Source organism: Mugil cephalus, chromosome 20 (assembly GCF_022458985.1).
Source record: "Mugil cephalus isolate CIBA_MC_2020 chromosome 20, CIBA_Mcephalus_1.1, whole genome shotgun sequence".
In the NCBI taxonomy this organism is placed as follows: domain Eukaryota; kingdom Metazoa; phylum Chordata; class Actinopteri; order Mugiliformes; family Mugilidae; genus Mugil; species Mugil cephalus.
Window position 1 is genome coordinate 16,873,784 of NC_061789.1, and position 18,722 is coordinate 16,892,505.

An 18,722-nucleotide genomic window follows, 5' to 3' on the forward strand; every position below is an offset into this window, starting at 1 on the left:
GCTTTTCATTTTCATTTTTGTGGAATGATCAGGTTTATCAATTAAGGAATAATGTGATTTTGGAAAGAATGATAATTTAACAGTAATTTCAAGTCTGTTTATGTGAGAAATAATAATAATTGAAAAAAAAATCCAGCTACGCTCTGTGAGTCACACATCCATCTGGAAATAGTAGTAATATTAGAAATATTAAGGCTGAACAAGCTTCTTATTTGACGACAGATTCACCAGAATTTAAACCGCTTTATTGTTTCAGCTGAGAACAATAAATAAATAACTAAATAAATGAAAACAGGAACTTTTATTTGAAGTGACAAACGTATGTGCCAACACACTCCCAATCTTTTTTTTTTTTACTAATTATTTAACAGTGGAAATTTCCTTCAAATTGAGCTAAATGAGTCAGATAATAACCGCCTCTGCACATGTTTGCATTCAGTTACTTGTTTGTATGCACAGAAATTCTGCCATAGCAATCTGTAAATAACACACTAGCCAGTTCATTAGGTACACTAGAGCGCGGGTCTTCAACGTTTTCAGGCCAAACTGATGGAGGGATTAGGTAGGGACCCCCTACCTACTATATGTGTTCTATATTAGACTCGGCCTAGTGCAAATATGTGCAACAGTAGGGTGTCACAAAATTGGGGTGAAAACTAAAAGAATGTATGAAAAATGTCTAATCAACTAAAGATTTTGAAGACCCATGCACTAAAGAGGGTGAAAGACACTCTAATATTACACTCCTGCACCAAATCTTAGCTTCGCAAAGGGTATGGTACTCTGTGAGAGAGAGCTGTTCAATCAGCTGTGTTTTCATTGTGAACTGTATTGTGTTGTACTGACAAGTTTCTGTTATTTTGACAACCCCATTGTAGTCACTGGAGCTGGCTAAATAACAGAATCACTAACATTTCATTAAATCCTGTTTAACAGCGCCACAAACTACATCCTCCAAAATGATCTTTCATTTTCTATTTTATTTTACTAGATAATTCTTTATTTTATTTAAATCTTATTTTATTTGATCCTTTTCATCTTTCTTTTTACTTGTGTTTTACTGTCACATGTGGATCATTAAAGTCTGTCTAGGTTTATTAAACATAAACTCAACATCAGAACAGTGATGAAGGAAGATTAGTCCAGGTCTGTTAAATTAGAATAAATATTTTTTAAATCGTGTGCCAAATGAAGTGGAAAGTGAGTGTAAGTTTATGAGTATAAAATCATTTACTATTGGTTCTAAACTCTCAATCAGAACTGAATCGAATGAACATGAAACAAAATACAGAGACAAAATCAATGATTTTCCAATGAATCCAAAACAAACCAACCAGAGAGTCGTGAAAGAAAATCTGTCCAGTGTGGTGAAAATATTTGCCCAGGAAATGGTCATGTTTCCTTTGTCAGACAGCCGAGCCCAACAACACTTCCCAGTGTGCCAAGCCCGAGTATCGTCCCACTTCCCATTAGTCATACTGTATGGGACTCTTGGTTTTTCCCTTCATAAACCCTCAATGAGAGAATGATTACATATCTCTACATGGCTGGCAGTGCAAATTATTAGCATACTGGTAAATGACTTTCTGTAATAAAGTAAATACCAAACGGCGCATGCAGAACAAACACTCGGGGCAAACAATAAGTTCAGAGAAAACAGAGCACTGGGCTGTTGAGGAACATTACACTAATTCTTGCATAGGTTTGCATATGACAGACTGCCTGCTGTGACTGTGTGAAGTTTACGAGGACAGGAAGCAGCATCCGAGCACTGAATGTGTGTGTCTGCAGCAGCAGTGAGCCTCAGTGACGCCTCAACAGTGCCACCTATTGGTGAAAGTGAGCGTCTCCCCTCCTGCTCAGATTGAGCTGAAGCAAAACAAATCTGACACATATCAGAAACATAAAATAGAACTAAGATCGCTTCAGTGGTTTCCTGTACATTCTAGCGAGGAAATATCTCTCGGACGAATCCTTTCTGCTGGCGTCTGGCTTTAAAGTCCGAACACTTCCGAACACACTTGAGAGCCTCTCCTGCAGCTTATGGGTGAGGCTGCCGTCCCAGTATTTACACAGCAGAGACCCCTGGGGCTGTAGGATCTTCTCGGCCAAGTCTATCAAAGAGAGGCACATGGTGATGAGCTTCTCGTGGTCCATGTCTCTGAAGCCGCTGGCGTTGGGCGCCATGTCACTCAGGATGACGTGAGCCCTGCCGTCCGGGAGGAGCTCCAGCAGCTTGGCGTGCGTGCCGGAGTCGGTGACGTCATGGCTGCACAGGAAGTGGGCGCCATCCAGAGGATGTATGTGAAGCAGGTCGATGCCAACGACCGTGCCACGTGATAAATCTGGGTCTAGAATAAAAGGACAGGTTGCTACAGGTGAATCGTTGGGGCGCCCCACACCAATGGGTTATTAGTTAAAGGAAAAGAAATCTGCCTGCAGGTGCCAGTCTGCTCCGTCTGAATCGTACTGAATAAATTACATATTGGAAACAATATAGTTAATATATGACAAGATGACGGTTGACTGGATTGGATTATGATTTCATTTAGGATGACTGAATTGAAGGTGGCAAGTAGCACAATTAATCAAACAAATCATACATGGTTAAATATTAAGATGATAATTGCAGCAGTGTTTTACAAAATTATGTTTGTTTTAGTTAATCACATATGTTCTATAGTGCATTTCCTGCTTCTGGGGATTAATTTATACAGAATCCATCACGATAAACATCAAATTTGCTTTGGTCAAATTTTTGTTGTGTGTTCACATAATAGACAAATTAATGACAACACCTGTGTTTACAACATACCACGAATTAGTTCATTAAAAAAAAATGTAAATGTTTAAGCTGAGCAAGAGTGGAGTGTATCGAACTTGTATTATAAGCAATAAAATGTGAAGGTCATTTGCATGAACAGTGTCTTTTTTTACATAATACACTTAATCCTCTCTGTGTGGTTTGGTTTCATTATGATAACATACTCCCTGCATGTTAGCCCAAAGTTTAACAGCAGTGTTTTTTTATAATTACTTACTGGAAACATTTATTTGACTAATACTGACACAACAATACTACAGGTACAAATTAGCATGCTGCAGATTTCATCTTTAGTTTTTCATAATATCTCTCCAGCTGTCCTTAACTGCAACAACATCACGATCACATATTTCAACTAGGCAGTTAAAATGATATATATAACAGGTAAGCTGTTAACAATATTGGCTCTAACAGTCATGTAAGTTCTGCTCACTAAAAACACTAAACACTAAAAATAAACGCCATGCAAGATGGAGAAACTATATATATATATATATATATATATATATATATATATACACACACATATATATCCTCAAAAGTTAAGGTTAAATCAAGCCCTTTTGATATTGCTTTAGTACTGCTTTGTAATGCTTTGTGTCCCTGTTATTGTGTCCACAGCTGTCTCAGTAAGAAGCTTTCGTCTCACCTGTCCCGGCTGAGTTGACCCTGTGCACAGCCACCTGGCTCCAGGCTCCAGGCGCCGCTCCGCAGTCCACCACACTGTATCCGGGCTGCAAAAGCCTGAACTTGTCATCTATCTCCAGCAGCTTGAAGGCGCTTCTGCACCGGAAGTTTTGAGAGTGAGAGGCTTTGACGTACGGGTCCCTGAGCTGCCTCTGAAGCCAGCGCTGCTCCGTGCCAGTTTTCCCCTTCAGGTTCTTTAACAAACACACTGAGGAGTGGAGACATCTCCTCTGCCAAGGAGACCACATTGCTTTTACTAAACGGGGTCACATGGAACGAACGGTTGACTGCGCTTGCGTGAAAAGACAAATTCCTATTGGCCAAAGCTGCGTGTAACATCTATATGCGTCCCCTTAACTGCAAGACTGCAACGCCAATAGTTCCTACCTGCAAGTCATCAGTCTGTCATCAATGCCATGGATTAATGTCGAAATTTTTACTTATATGAGTTATATTATGTGTATATATCACACAGAGTAATATATGGCACCTTTTCATCAATTAAGCAGTCCTGGCACATTTCCCATGTTGAAATACATAGTTTTATTTTATTGCTTTCTATCTTTTCTTGTTTTAGATATTGCCATTGGGAATGTGCCATACGTTTTAATAAACAACAACAATAATAATAATTGTATCACATATGGGGGCCACATTCCATCCAGTTTGATCTCAAGTGTGCTGGACCAGCAACATAACAGCATAACAACCTATAAGTAATGACAACTACAGATTTTTTCCATTTGTTTTAGTGCGAAGAATAACAAATAAAATAGAAGAATGTTTACATTAAATAAATTACCTTAGACTATCCTCAAAAAAAGATGACGTTTCTTTTAAGAAAAAATAAGTGCAATTTGGACTGTAGACTGCAATTATTTTCGTTGAAAAAAAAAATGTTGTCCATGTAATTTTCACACAGATTAGACCCTCTGGCGGTCCGCTTTTGGCCCGCGGGCTGTATGTTTGACATCTGTGCAGTAGAACAACACTGGCCTCGGAAAGTTTCTGGTCGAACCTATTTCAGAGTAGCACTAGTTAGCAGAACTGGAAACATGTCTTGAATACGTTTAGACTGTGGCGTTCGACCAATCCTGGCTCTTTACGTAACTGTGACTACGTCCGTGAAGCCGTACGCGGGAGTGCTTCAACGTGGACTTCTGTGTTGTTGTTATACACAAAGAACGGTTTTCTTCTTCGGGCATTACCTCCAACTTAATTTTGACATCTGCAAAAGCTACAGCTCAGCTAAGCAGGTAATGAAAAAATTCTGTCTTAACAGTAGCAGCTGATAGTGCTGCAGCTGTAAGTTACAGTAAGTTAAACATAATGCCAGAGTAACACTTCACCCCCACACAGTGAGAGAGATGCTAAGCTCCAAGTTGCTGACCTTGGTGCTGGTGGTCCAGCCAGGCAGAGTGCTGCTGGGCATGAAGAAGAGGGGGTTCGGGGTCGGCAAGTGGAACGGGTTTGGGGGCAAAGTTCAACCAGGTGAAACCATTGAGGATGCTGCTAGGAGGTAAAAGAATCTTTTACATTGAAATGCTTGGAAACTCTAAATTTCAGTGTTATTGTAGAGCATAAGAAGACCTTTATATTTTTGTGATTTTTTTCAAAATTTCTAATTTTCATGTAGAAAATGAAGGTTAATGATTTTAACAAATATGTTTCTTTGCCCTTAAATGTAAATGTAAAGGTGCATTTAGACCCTTGTGCTGCTGTGCTGATTCAGTCAATATATCACATTAGACAGCATTAAGACACTTTTTCATAAAGCGGTTATGCACATTTGACCTGACAATGTTCTTTGATCTTCTCTGATTGATTGAATGAAATCCACTTCAGAACCTCACTGAGAGGTGCGCGGATGCAGGGATTAAAATGTGTACTGAAGTTACCAAATATAGTTCCTTGCCCCGTAAAGGGTTAAATCGTTTACATGTGGTTTTGGCAGTTTTTTAATAAGCGTCCCGTATTTTAAAATTGCTCGTTATCAGAAAAGATGTGTGGTATTTTTTAATGTGGTTTTGTTAGCCACAGGATGCGGTAAATAAGGTTAGTGACTAATTAGGAGGAAGCATACGCACGAGGGTCAGTGTTATTTCATCCATACACTAGGTCATTTCAGGAGCAAGCAGGATGCACAGATAGGAAGATTAATGCTCTCCGCACTGAAAGCAGGAGAAAAGCCATTTATGTGCTCGACGTAACACATCACTTATCTGTTTTCTCACAGATTTTAGAATCGCTTGAAGGAGAAACAAAAGTTTGACAAGATTGAACTGATTTCACAATCTGTACATCAGGTGCACGGTGGATATTATCATATCATTATCATAAGCTTTTCTTGACATTACGCAATACCATGGTGAATGTCGCTGTGACAGTTTCAGCACGGATTAATCCAAGCAAAATATCCCAAGACATGATGCTGCATTTTAACAGCTAAAGCCATTGTGCACACATGGCTGTGCACAAGGGGAGGAAAGACAAAAAACAAAAGAAAGAAAAGATCGTCTGGTTTGTATTTTGTTCAAGAAAAATAATGTTGAATATGGACAATGTGCAGTCAGTTATCTGCAGGAAGTTTGTTCCAAAGCTGAAGGAAGGAAGCACTGAAAGCAATCAGGCCTTTCCTTGGCTGCCCCCCACCCCCCACCCCTCAACATGTGGAGCGACAGTGTTAAAAATTCAAAATAAATCTGTAATATCTCAAGGCTATTTTACTTCTAGTTGCTCCTTTTTGTAGTGAGGGCTTTTGTGCGATGACAGGCATGAGTTTTGGCTAAAGCCTACTCCTACTCCTGGCTGAAATGAAAAATTCATGAGTGAAAGGGGACTTAAAGTCATGATTGTATAGATTGCTGTCTTGATGACACAGCCAAAGAGGATACCTTAGTGTACTCACTCAGTGTTGTGCTGTATTTTTAGTATTTCTTTTACACTAAGTGGAAGAAAAGGCCACTTCATATGTGATTTATATTATATTAAGATTCATGTTTTACTGGAAATAGTCTATTGCTTGAGAGCCATCCAGGATGGTCCCGGTAAGTGATATCATGACCTTTTTTTAGTCGCTATTCAGATCCGTGTGAAGTGAACTAGAAGTTTATTTTTAAGATACACATCATCAAGAATTCATTTGATGTTTTTTCCCCCCCTCTTAGGGAACTCCAGGAGGAAAGCGGGCTCACGGTGGATGCGCTCGAGAAGGTCGGAAATATAAAATTTGAATTTGTCGGAGACACGCAGCTGCTCGATGTCCACATTTTCAGAGCCGACACTTACAACGGAGAACCAACGGAGTCAGACGGTACGATTTGAAGTGTGCAGAGATGAGAGTGGCGTTCGCATTTTGGTAATTCTGGTTCTTGAGGAGTGATGACAGGAACAGGATATAGCTGAGAGGAAGCGAGGGGACGACTACAATGCAAACCAAAATGAATGTGAGACAGCTGTTTAATGTGCAGACATTAAGCTGGTCTTTGCGGAACCAGAGCAGCAAAAACACTGTTTGATTGGAGTAGTGTATAGAATAAAACTGATTAAACCATTATGAAAAAGAGAAGTGCCGTTTCTGAAAGAAATGACGTCTTTTAGTGTTTAAGAGGAACTTGTGTATGTTGTGTGAAACTCCAAGTAATTGGATGAAAATCTAAAAGAAACTCTCTTTTCCTCTTTGGTTCCACTTAATCTCGACTCACTTTTGTGTCACTGGCAATGATGATTCTTCATTGTCAGTAAAATTTAAATAAAACCTTTTAAAAATAAAACCTTTATTTTTATGGAGACCACTTTTAATACGTCCTACAAAGCAACAACATTTTACAGTCTTTTTACTATTACCTCAGTTTAACTCTGTACTGGTACTGGACTCAACTCATTTTCCCTTACTTTTGCCATGACCGTGAAGTAGCAACGCATCCAGACAGTATTATGCTACCGCCTCCATGCTTGGCTGTGGATATATTCTTTTCTAGATTCTGTGGTTTGTACCACATGTAACCGCAGCCTGCTCTTCCAAACAGTTTGACTCTGAAGAACATTCAACGAAAAGCTTTGAGTCATCAGCGTATAATGTTCGTCTGGGTCAGCAGTAGTTTTTCTCTTTGCCACTCTCCCATGGCTTTTTTTTTCCCAGTGTCTTTCAGCCAGTGGAATCATGAACACTGATCTTTATGGTAGTGAAAGAGGCCTGCAGTTCCTTAAATATTTTCATTGCATTTTTGATGAATATGAGCCTTTTCCCGTCCTCCGAAAATTCCTCCGAATTTTAGAGGGTTGGTTGCTTGTGGGAGCTTTTACTGTTGTTCTAAGGCCCCCGTTTATATGACGCATTAACATCCGTCCTGGGCAATCTTTCAAGTCACGAGCTTAAAGAGCAGGTGTGTAGCTTTGGAGGTGGTCCCGGACACATCAACACAGTCCTCAGTTGTAATTTGAGCTTTGTGCAGGTATCTAAAATAATTAATATTTGAGCAGCGATCAGTTAAGAAGTCGCACACATGACAAACGGCTGTTTGTGGTTCAGCTGTTAAGACCCTAAATGATCTCTGTAATTATTAAACTGAGATCAGATCTGGAGTGCTGGCTCAGGACCCATGTGAAGATGCGTTTTAATATCAGGTGTGCCCACTGGTACTTAAATCTGGCCTCTTTGGGTCAGATTGCTCAGGGCGGATGTTAATGTGCGGTGTGAATGGGACCCAAGTCCCCTCTGTTTGTGGGTAATGTCTCTCACTGTGGATCTGCAGAGTCTCAGAGTCTTGGAAATATCTTTGTAAATCCTCCCAGACGGATTTATTCAAATCACTATCTTGCTTTTTATGTTAGTCGAGTCAATATGGGATTAAATAGTTTTTCACAGCGTGTTATTTTTTTTTCCACCATTGACTCTGGGCACAGTTGCAACACGGACCTGTCTGGGTGCACGAAGAGTGTATTAGAGCGTACAAAAATCTATAGGCATGCTCTCACTTGTAAAGTTTAAAAGGCTATAAATAAACAAAGGAGGCACTCAGCAGGAAGAACATAAAGACTTGCAGTCGTCTGTATTTCCCAAGATTTTAGCCAAGGTCAGCTGGGTGAAGTCCAGAGACGCAGCACAACAAACCACAGCTCCTGCAGCAGTCAGACATTAGCAGCGAGCCAAATAGTCCAGAGGGTAAGAGAAGTCAAACAGGGTTGAAAAGATAAGTGGTTGATATATTAAGTTGCACTGAAATGCAGTAACGTTGGAGAAAACTGTATGATGTGGATGTAAGACTATATAACACTATATGATACAACTAATTTGATTAATTAATATTTTTAATTAATTAACAAAGTATACCTAGTGTAGATTTAGAGTCTGTCTGAGTAGTAATTCAATTTAAGGTATGAAAAATCACAGATGCTCAGGACATGATGGTTACACCGTTTGTATGACAACGACTGAATGAAGACTGAGGCAGATTCTGTCCCATCTCCTGAACTAGTCCCCAGGAGGCCAACTAATCAGTTTTGTTGTTTCCTAGAAATGAGGCCTCAGTGGTTCGAAAGCGACAAAATTCCTTTCGGCCAGATGTGGGCGGACGATGTCCTGTGGTTCCCTCTGATGCTCGAGAAGAAGAAATTCGTCGGATACTTCAAGTTTCAGGGTCACGACATGATTCTCAGCCACACACTGGAGGAGGTGAAGGAGCTCTGACGTGAAACGTCATGGCTATTGTCGGTCGTTGGTAAAAAAAAAAAAAAAAAGACAATCGTTCAATGTTCATGTTATTGTTATTGTCCTGGTTCATATCATGGGAAGACACAAGAAGACGCTGAGGATTTGACAGAGCTACAGCTACAGCACCTGTGTTTGCATGCTACTTGAATGCAACATTTCTTTGTAGAATTAAAACTTTTTTTTTAATCTTTTTTTGCAGTCACCTTTCTTTGGTAACCAAGTAACCAATTCAGACATGACATTATCTACAGTTCTGATTTCATAACTTGATTTTCCAAACCAATGTGTTTCATACTGTGCGTACAGAATTACTGTAATTCCTCCATAAAATAAATGTTCATATGCACATATTGTTTATTAGCATCATTCTTGTCAAACAGTGTCTTTAAAATGAGATGAAACGTATAAATTTCTGATAAACTACATAGGCGCATAAATATCTGAAGGGTCTGGCTGTGTTTGTAAAACGAACTTGGCGGTATCCAGATTGTGTAGATGCCGATGAATGAACTCATCTGTAGAGTGACATGGAGCACAGTTCTTTAGTCAAATAGAGTGGCAATTAGCTACTTTATAAAATGTAGGAGTTTTGTCATGATTTGGTGAAGTTTATATGATTGTATCTTTGGTAGTAGATGGATAGCTTATAGTGTTATCATGGATAAATCGTAAATCTCTCTAGTATTCTACAGGATGAGGTCAGGCCTTTCAAATAGCTTATAAAATTAAACAATTTGGGCTGAGAAAGCAAAGGTGTCGCTCTACGTAAAAGTAAACATTTAGAAACAGCTGTCCTTAAAAAATACAAAGTAGGCTGCTGCGCACCCTTATAAACTACAATCTGCATCAAAAATACGTTGGTCTAAAACTTATTCTGTGTCAATAAAACCTCAATGTCAGAACACAATCCCACCCTGGAGTAAAGTCAGGTTGTCCCAACCATAGTAGTGTGTAAAACTCCTTGCAGGTTATAAACCGGTGCTTTAGCAAATGAGTTGGAATGCATGAATATACCGTCGCCCTTTTACGTCCCTTGTAAAATTAGAGCATGTCTTGCTGACGGCCGCCTCCATCGGGGAAGAGCACAAGACGATAGATTTACGAGCACCTGGCAAAAAAACTCTCTTTGAATGAAATGTACAGTGCATCGTGATTGTACATTATACTTCTTCTTCTTTTCTTTTTTTTTTTTTGTTTTTGCTTTAGCTCACGGAGCTTTTTATTTTGCAGTTTGCGTTCCTGATCGGAGGCAGAGACTCTCTCCTCCACCTCGTGTGGCCTTAGGTTTCAGATGGGGGGTTTCAATCCGTTGTTGCTGCCGAAGAGACACCCAAGTTTTGGCTGGAGTTCGCTCCACACCTCTCCCATCTGGAAAAGCAAGAGAATAAATCGATTTACTCCTTAAATAAAGAGGAAGACACCCCAATAAAGTGCTTCTGCGTGCAGAGAAACCTTCTTGAGATGTTGCTCTGTGAGGTTTTCCGCGCAAAATATCAAAAATTATTTAAAAATGGAAACAAAAAAATTTGATATTCACTAGTTCATAAAATGTAAGCCAAATTAACGCCTGGATGAAGAGATTGAGGTTGAACTGACTGACCCGCACAAAAATGATTTCCAGACAAGCAGTCTCACCTCTTTGTGTCCTTGGACCTGGGAGTTAACGAAAGCCCCGAGAATGTGGCAGGTGATCGGAAGGTAGGTGAAGATGAGCTGGGTCTCTTGGTGAAGGCAGAACAGGGAGAAGTAGTTGCGTAGCTCCATGGTCTGAATGGCATTTTCTTGCTGTTATTGGGAGAAAATACAACGTGGCGTCATGACTGCTGATTAAATGATGAAACTAATCAGGGGAAAAATGCAAATAAGTGAACTAGCAAGCCACAGTGCTGACAGTCAGGTTTTACTCAACATCCTCATTTATGCGGACTGACAGGACATTTGGGACACACATTTATGTCAACTGGCAAGAGAAACTCTAACGACTTTTCATATGTGATGAATGCTTCCACAATGTAGCAACACCAATAACACACTATGGGTGTTTCATAGTTGCGAACTAATCTGGAAGCCAGACCAAACTTCCCCACCGACAAACTGTCGTGATGGAAAGTCGGTCTGGAACTGCTCCGTGTTGGAACTGATCATGCTCTGGTGAAGATCTGCCAAGCCAATCAAATCATCTGGGCGGGCGTCCTTCATGTGGTGATGGACAGAGTCATCCACACCGTCTGAGAGCCAGTTAAATTTGAAACGGGTCAGATTTTGTTTAAAGCCGGGAATAAGTTGTTACCAAGCAACATCCAAACGATGTTCATGGTCAGAGGAAATCGTAATTTTACACAGCCAACTGTCCATTCAACTCTGAAAAGTATGTGCATCTCTGTTTGTGGTATAAAACTGTGGAATAAACTTGAAACAAACACTGTTGGTCAGTTATAATGAACTGGACAACTAAACTAACTTTTTGTTAGTACGTTTATAATCAGGGCTCTTTTTCATATCTAAGATTATAGATTAAAAAGATCTTGAGGTCATATGACAATGTAAGGGGAGGCTGAACTTGATAACCTCTGCCTCCTTCAGCACCTTCTCCACCTTGCACTTTATGGCAGTGCGTCATTTTCTTTTTCTTTTCTCTGTTACTGTTTGTCTTGGTGGTTGTGCTTGTTTGAGACAAATAAAAATCAAATCAAATGTTTGATTTTTAAAATCTCAACACAGACATTTTCTTCTGGCAGAGTTTGCGTTTTTGCAAAGCCCTCAAACGCAAAACACTGTTGAGAATATCAGAGAATTAATTTTTTAACAACCTGTCTCCAGATGTAATCTAAGCACCTCATGGGGACAAACTGATTTATAGCTGAAAACAGGGCTACAAAAGTGTATATACAAAACTCCATACGCCAATCAGGCATAACATTATATCTAGTGTGTGGATCATCCCATGGATACTTGGATCAGTTTGGGATCTAGTGAATTTGGAGGCCAGGTCAACACCTCATGCTGTACATCATGTTTCTTTTGAGTTGTTCCTCAGCTGTTTTTGTGTGTGTGCCTGTGTCAGGCTGCATTCTGCTGGATGTCATGTTATGAGGTGGGGGTGTGTGGTCTGGTCTAGATGGTTGGTACACGTCCAAATGACGTCCACGCAAATGCCAAGTCCAAAAGTTTCCCAGTGGCTTGTCACAAGATGGTCAATATTATATACTTCTCCAAAATGCGACCAAATTCCGAACGCAGACAAACCACACAGACTAAGAGGAACTGCAGCCACAAGATAAAAAAGGGATACGAGAGTATGCAACAAGTAAGAAAACATATTTGTTTCAAAATATGATTCGGTTCCTTCAGTGACAAGTCTTATGACGTTATGCTTTAAAAATGATATCCGGTCAGATAGAGTAGACAACAAACAGTACACAAGACTGGAAAAACCCATGTGCCATTTTTAATATCTGCCTATTATGTGGGAAAGCAAATGTCTTTGATGGCTGACAGGCTTTCAGAGATTAGAGATACGCTCGAATTTTATTTATCATGTGATTGGTAAGCGATCAGAAAACTACAAACGTGGAAGAAACTGAAAGATCACCTGAACAATCCGTGACTCCAGCTGCTCCACTGACGCCTGCTCTTTGGGCTGCACCGAGGCGCTCATCATCTGCCTCTTCATCACGCTGTACTTGTGCAGAGCCCTCTGGTGTTCGTGGAGCACGCCCTTCTCGTGGCGCTCGCAGAGGTCCTGGGGAAAAGCGGATGCTTTTTATTCGAGTCCAAATGGTAAGGGAACACAGTGTACCATGGTAACAGATGACGGCCAAGGCAGAAAAGAGGACAGTTTGGACATATTGTGAAAATAAATCGGAACTAAGGAAAATGACACAATCTTCCTATGAGTTGCTTTGTTAAATCTCCCCACGCATGATGACGTGTTGGGTTAAAACTGCTCATTGCGCAACATCCTGAATTTGATCACTAAATGAAGGTTGGAGGCTCCTGGGGGTGGGCTGAATGGGCACAGTGAAAACCAGGAGAAACCAAAGCTCACTCACTCTGTATGACTGCAGCAAGTCCAAGAAAAGATTCAGTTTTTCCACAACATCATCCTCCTCCCGTCTGCCCTGAGGACATTAACAAAACAACATTTATTACCCAGTGCCAGGTTTGGACAAACACAGCCGAGCAGGTGGTGGGGATGAAAGGCGGAGGGCTCTACCTGCTGAGCGGCTTTGTCAGACAGCACGGCAAACTCCACGGAAAGGCTCTTCAGAGACTGGCGCAGGGTCCCCCAGGTGCTTGGCGAGGAGGCCAAGGAGGGAAGAGATGAGGCGTCTGAGCCCAGCGTACTGCCCAAAACAACATGATTGAACAGAGGGAAAGTAATATTGTGGCGCTGTCTGCCAAACTCATTTCAAGTTAACAGCCATGGAGAGACCCAGCAACAGCGAGGATTTGAATCTTATTAAGAAGACCTCTGGACACTACAGAAAACACAACTTTGTACTCATAATAATAAAATACCTGAGCTCTCTGCCAAACATGAGGAGATCAGCTGCGTTCTCCTTAGAGCGCTCCGCCATCTTCTCCGCTCTGTCCCGCAGCTTGTAGAAGCTGTTGTGGATATTTTTGATCAGCTCCCTGCTCGCCGAGAACTGAGCTTGAATGTCAGCCGGGAGGTATTCCTACAGAACAGGTGAATGAGCCTCTTTTTTTTTTTTTTGTTCTATGTTTGAAATTTTAAGTGCAGGCCACGGCTTCGTCGTACGTGCCAAGAGACCGACCTTTGCCTGGGTCGCGATCCTGTTGGTCATGAACTCGTCGCCCGTCCTCTTGTAGGTGTCACGCAGTTTGGTCTGGACATCCTGTTTGGGAAGAGGGATGAGGAGTGGGTGACTGGGAAAAAAAGAGATGGGGGGGCTAAAGCAAGACGCGACTCGCTGTCAGTCACCGTGACGGAAGTGCGTTTCAGAGGCGGGGAGTGGCTTAAGGAAACTACTCACGGAGCCGCTGAAGGTGAGGAAGGTCTTGATAAGCTCGTCCTCTGAGAAGAAGGGATGCCGGGCCACCAGGTTAATGAACCTAGCCAGAGCGCGCCTCCTCCCCTCGATGAACTGCCGCTCAGAGACGGAGGTCAGGACTGTGAACAGATACAAGAGACAAATTATTTTAGTGGGAAAAAATGCATTAATCCGTGTCAATATACTGTTACTTTTATATAAATAAGCTAAACCATTATCTGGTCAAGTGTTTTTGCAAGGACTTAGTGGCGTGTGTGACATATTTAGCCCTCGAAAGCTACAATAGCTCCTTGTGAGCTCATTTTAAGCATGGCCAGCTTTAGCCCCCCTTGCTCCCTAAATGACTGTGTCTGAAACAGAAGGACTTGCAGCTGAACATTTATTCTTCTTTATCAGCTACGGCAGCTTACGAATGTTGACGTGTTTGCCAACTTTCCAGTAGAGAACGTAAACAGAAAAGAAAATGGTGTGAAATTCAAAATGGGGGAAAGGGCGGGAAAGAGAAAGAAACACACTGGTAACGAGCAGAGTCCACACAAAGCGACATACCTCCCTTTAACATGCGTTTAGGGGGCAACGCCGGCACCACTCTGTAGGCAAACCTCTGGAGCAAAAGCTCATGGAAGACGTCGAAGTCGCTGTAACGTCTGTAAACGGACACTTTGTAACGCTACGCAAGAAAAAGCAGAGGAAGAAATACATGAAATTCAAAAGCAAATTTGAAATATTTTTTAACACAACATAACAACATAACATTAACAACATGGTTAAGCTGAGAAGTGATGTGATAATTTCAATTTAAATACTTCACACTAAGACTATTAGAGTAAGTGTTATGTGCTTTTTATGGAGTAGGTGTTATGCGGTTCCTTGCCTGACTGGTGACCTGGTACTCCACATGTTTGAGGAACAGTCCCTTCTTCTCAGGTATGAGCTCCACCTGGACCGTGTCTCTTTCCAGGAGTTTGTCCAGGGTCAGCGACATCGTCAGCACATCCTCCTGAGCCGGCTGCATCCTCAGTGAGCTCAAGTCCCTCGGCTCCCCGAGCTGAGGTTTCGGTAACTCTGCCGAGCACACAACCAGAACCAGCTCCTAATATTTGTTTTCAAATCGATAACCCCTGAGCGACACCAAATTTCCCAACTCAGAGGAATGCTGATGTTAAAACCGCTTTTCTGCTTTTCATTGTCTTTACTCTGTTTGTCCTGAGCTAGCACAGTATTGTGCACGGTTTTCATGTGACCTGTTATTCATTCCTTTCAGGACATTCCAAGACGGTCGTGTACTGAATGCAGAAAACTTGTTGGAACCAGGAAGTGGATGCAACAAGCAGCCATACTGGCTACACCTGAAATAACAGAGAGAGCCTAAAATAATCACAGGAGGTTGGGGATGGAGCTAAGTCAAGCCAGCGTAATCGCTACCTCTATGAAAACCAGCAAACTTTCCTCTGTCATCTCCAGCTGGCTTCACAAACAAAATAAAAACAATATTAAACAATACAGGCAGAAAGTGTGGGGAGAAAATCTATAATTTTGTGGAACAAGCTTATTTCGCACTGTTACTGAACACACCATGTGTATTCTGCTGATAGAGCTACTGTTCTAGTGAATGAATCCTTGCCTCCGTAAGAGTCAATAAAAAAAGTGACATTTGCCCTGTGCAAATGAAGTGTCTGAACAGTAGCAGGACAGCTGAGGTTGCTCTTGGACACGCTGAAGAATTACTAAGCTACTCATTAAGCAAAACCTTTATTGCGCGGCTGTCACTGTCGTGTTACCTTGTATGCAGTTCTCCAAGAGCTTGGGGCTTGGCTGCTTCCCTTGCTGAGCCAGAGCAATCAGAGCGAGCGCTTTATAGAGGGACAACTTGCTCAGGAATCCATCCGCAGAGTCAACGTGCTCAGCAATCTGAGAGAGACAAAGACAATATAACCCAAAGGTCACCACTTTTCAGGCCCGAGATCTTAATGCAACAGCGGTTCGAATTCCTCCGGGCAGAAAGTGCAAGGTAGACACAAAGGAGGTGATACAGAGGGAAAAAAAAGGTCAGGAGAAGGGAAATTCGAGTGAATCATGGGCTGGCTCTGAGATATCAAAATAAAGAGCCATTTCATAACACTGAGCTGTTGCACCATAATTCAAGGGTATATCATTAACGGAAAGAAAGTGCATCCTATTCAGTGTCTATATGTTCCTGTTGATAAGACGCTGATACCTACCCTCATTTCCTTTTCGTCATTCTCCAAAAAATGGCCTAGCACATTAAAACCTATATCGGAGCAGCTGACAGCTTTTTAAATTTACTTTTTAAATGTACCCTTCAGTTCTTACTGTATAGTCCAGACCCTTTAGTCACTCAACACTGAGCATATGTGTGCTAAAAATGTGATAAACACCAAACATGGATGGAGAGATACACCATGCGTTATGTAAACTGAAGATAAGCCATGCTGAGAAACTGATATCAGAAAGGATTCCTACAAAAGGCCTGCTATGAAATCAGTTGCATCTCGACAGTTTGTCAAAGCGAGAAGCCCTCACCTGGTTCACGGCCGTCTTGGACAGATCGGTCCTTTGCAGCAGTCGGTGAAAAACTTCAACCTGCACCCTCTCATCCGTCCTACAGCAGATGGCCTCGTACACTTCTCTGTAATAGGCAGGAACTGAGCCTAAAGAGGAACAGCACCTACATAGCATCAGGACCGTCGGAATGTGTGAAACGTCTATTCAGCAGAACAGCTCCTACTAAAAATCTAATTAAATCATCCTGGTTACTACAAAACTGATTACTGCAACATGCTCATTGGACTCTTTAACTTTTATGGGGCTACTCACTTTATTTCACATCATGTGATAGTTCCCATCATCATTACACAGACTATCATATACAGACAGAAACCTCAGATGGAGCTTTACAGAATGTGTAAGAAAAAGATAAGAGATCTCGAGTGATATTATTAATATTATTATTTTTCCCCATAGCAGGAAAACAGCATTATAATTCCCATCAATCATTTTTACCTCTGGCATTAATAATCGCCGATACTAGAGGCTCATGATGTGTCACGAAAACATTGTTTAACTAAGAAAAACTGGATAGACCTCTCAAGAAGGCTTTTGAGATGAGGCAGCTGCCTTCCGATCACAATGTACCCAAAAGTTTTCGCAGGTTGGCTCACACCGCGATTTTAGCGAGCAGAAATGTCCGCACTTGAACGCATCTTCTCAAACACTTTCCCCGCACTGCAATGCCACGCTAAAAACATTGAGGAAAAAAAGAAAACGATGTGGCGACATTGGCTTTAAACTATAAGAAGTTTAAGTTTCCGCACTGTACCTTCATTGATCTCTCCTGCCATGGTTCAGACTGTCATGTGAGCGCAAGAGCACCTCCATGTGATTTCCTGCAGAAAAGAAAAAACAAGTAATTTATTTCTTAAAGTTGTAGTGAGCGCTGGTTAAAGTCCAACTCTGGAGTAGGGCAAGAGAAACTGATGACACCTACATGCGCCTCACGTGAGCTTGTTAAAGTAATCTGAATTATAGAAAATTTGGAAGACGCGAATAAGCGATGATTGTGTCCCAGCAGCTCCGGGCTGTCATTCAGCAGCAGTGAACCACATAAGACAGTCTACACTACGCAAAAATGTTCTGAGAAATACTGCATAGGTTAGAGGTGTTTGTTTCCTGGTTTCACTTGTGCAAATTTATTGAGTTTATTCTCTGTTCCTCATTCTTTGAACAGGATTAAGAATGGTGCCTTCAGGTACTTCGGGTAAATTTAGCGCTTCAGTCTATGACTGTTTGCAGAATGGTTGTGACCTGGTTGTGACACGTTTAAAATCAGTTGCATGAGCAATAAATCTGCCATTATGATTTTCTTGACTGCGTTTGTTATTCAGAACACTTTTATTATTTATTCGTTTTATTATTGTAACTTATTGTATCATCTAATATAAAACCTCCCACTTATTTTTCATTTTTAATCATTGTTTTCATCACGTGGTTAAATCATTGGTCGTGACGTCAGCCATTGGATCCCCAACCGCGAAATAAAGCCCTAAATTGATTAGCGGCGGCTGTGGTCGCCTTGTTGGTTGTACTTTACTCCTCCCACACTCAGATAGGTCTACTACAAATATGGATATGGGGTCGTGTTGGGTCGGAGCTAAAGCAGACTGGAAGTTGAGACCCACCCACTGAACTCTCCTGCTAAATCTACCTGTTAGCCCAGGCTACTACCTGTCACTCAAAATCTTAATTATGCAGAATTATGCAAAAATGAACGAATGAGTTAGAAAAACAAACAACCCATGCTGTTGTGATGAATAGTGAAATAAACTATTGAGACCAAAAAAGTAAACATGTTTAATAATGCTGTAAAGTTGGGCTGTTTAACACGGGGATCTATGGGGATTTGCTCCCTTTTGTTAGCTATCCTCAAGCGGTCATTCTATGAACTGCATTTTTTTGGATT

The 18,722-nt window shown here is 41.3% G+C and overlaps 3 protein-coding genes across 4 annotated transcripts; 1 reads left to right on the top strand and 2 right to left on the bottom strand.

Moving 5' to 3' along the window:
* Window positions 1-223: 223 nt before the first annotated feature.
* mrm2 (mitochondrial rRNA methyltransferase 2) lies at window positions 224-3,801 on the bottom strand. Its single transcript, XM_047571979.1, has 2 exons — window positions 3,474-3,801; window positions 224-2,351 (listed from the first exon to the last, which is right to left on the bottom strand). Exons 1-2 carry the CDS (start codon window positions 3,757-3,759, stop codon window positions 1,915-1,917), a joined length of 723 nt encoding a protein of 240 aa, XP_047427935.1. The 5' UTR covers window positions 3,760-3,801; the 3' UTR covers window positions 224-1,914.
* Window positions 3,802-4,556: 755 nt separating this feature from the next.
* nudt1 (nudix (nucleoside diphosphate linked moiety X)-type motif 1) lies at window positions 4,557-9,415 on the top strand. Its single transcript, XM_047572547.1, has 4 exons — window positions 4,557-4,767; window positions 4,871-5,030; window positions 6,679-6,824; window positions 9,028-9,415. The coding sequence occupies exons 2-4, from the start codon at window positions 4,879-4,881 to the stop codon at window positions 9,198-9,200; spliced, it is 471 nt and encodes a 156-aa protein (XP_047428503.1). The 5' UTR covers window positions 4,557-4,767; window positions 4,871-4,878; the 3' UTR covers window positions 9,201-9,415.
* On the bottom strand, window positions 9,233-17,926 carry snx8a (sorting nexin 8a). 2 transcript variants are annotated; one of them, XM_047572545.1, is made up of 14 exons: window positions 17,751-17,926; window positions 17,583-17,649; window positions 16,787-16,914; window positions 16,024-16,153; window positions 15,117-15,307; window positions 14,792-14,912; window positions 14,225-14,361; window positions 14,006-14,086; window positions 13,746-13,906; window positions 13,441-13,570; window positions 13,277-13,345; window positions 12,817-12,966; window positions 10,860-11,009; window positions 9,233-10,592 (listed from the first exon to the last, which is right to left on the bottom strand). In XM_047572545.1, exons 2-14 carry the CDS (start codon window positions 17,602-17,604, stop codon window positions 10,512-10,514), a joined length of 1,551 nt encoding a protein of 516 aa, XP_047428501.1. In that variant the 5' UTR covers window positions 17,605-17,649; window positions 17,751-17,926; the 3' UTR covers window positions 9,233-10,511. The 2 variants fall into 2 exon arrangements, with proteins under 2 accessions (XP_047428501.1, XP_047428502.1); XM_047572546.1 differs by lacking the exons at window positions 17,583-17,649; window positions 17,751-17,926 and adding an exon at window positions 17,348-17,373.
* Window positions 17,927-18,722: the final 796 nt, after the last annotated feature.

Coding starts and splice junctions, on each gene's coding strand:
- nudt1 (XM_047572547.1), top strand. CDS start 4,879: ATGCTAAGCTCCAAGTTGCTGACCTTGGTGCTGGTGGTCCAGCCAGGC. Junction 5,031..6,678: donor ATTGAGGATGCTGCTAGGAG/GTAAAAGAATCT, acceptor CCCCCCTCTTAG/GGAACTCCAGGAGGAAAGCG. Junction 6,825..9,027: donor AGAACCAACGGAGTCAGACG/GTACGATTTGAA, acceptor GTTGTTTCCTAG/AAATGAGGCCTCAGTGGTTC.
- snx8a (XM_047572545.1), bottom strand. CDS start 17,604: ATGGCAGGAGAGATCAATGAAG. Junction 15,308..16,023: donor CTTGGAGAACTGCATACAAG/GTAACACGACAG, acceptor TGTGCTCGGCAG/AGTTACCGAAACCTCAGCTC. Junction 10,593..10,859: donor AGGTCCAAGGACACAAAGAG/GTGAGACTGCTT, acceptor TTGCTTTTCCAG/ATGGGAGAGGTGTGGAGCGA.
- mrm2 (XM_047571979.1), bottom strand. CDS start 3,759: ATGTGGTCTCCTTGGCAGAGGAGATGTCTCCACTCCTCAGTGTGTTTG. Junction 2,352..3,473: donor GGTCAACTCAGCCGGGACAG/GTGAGACGAAAG, acceptor CTTTTATTCTAG/ACCCAGATTTATCACGTGGC.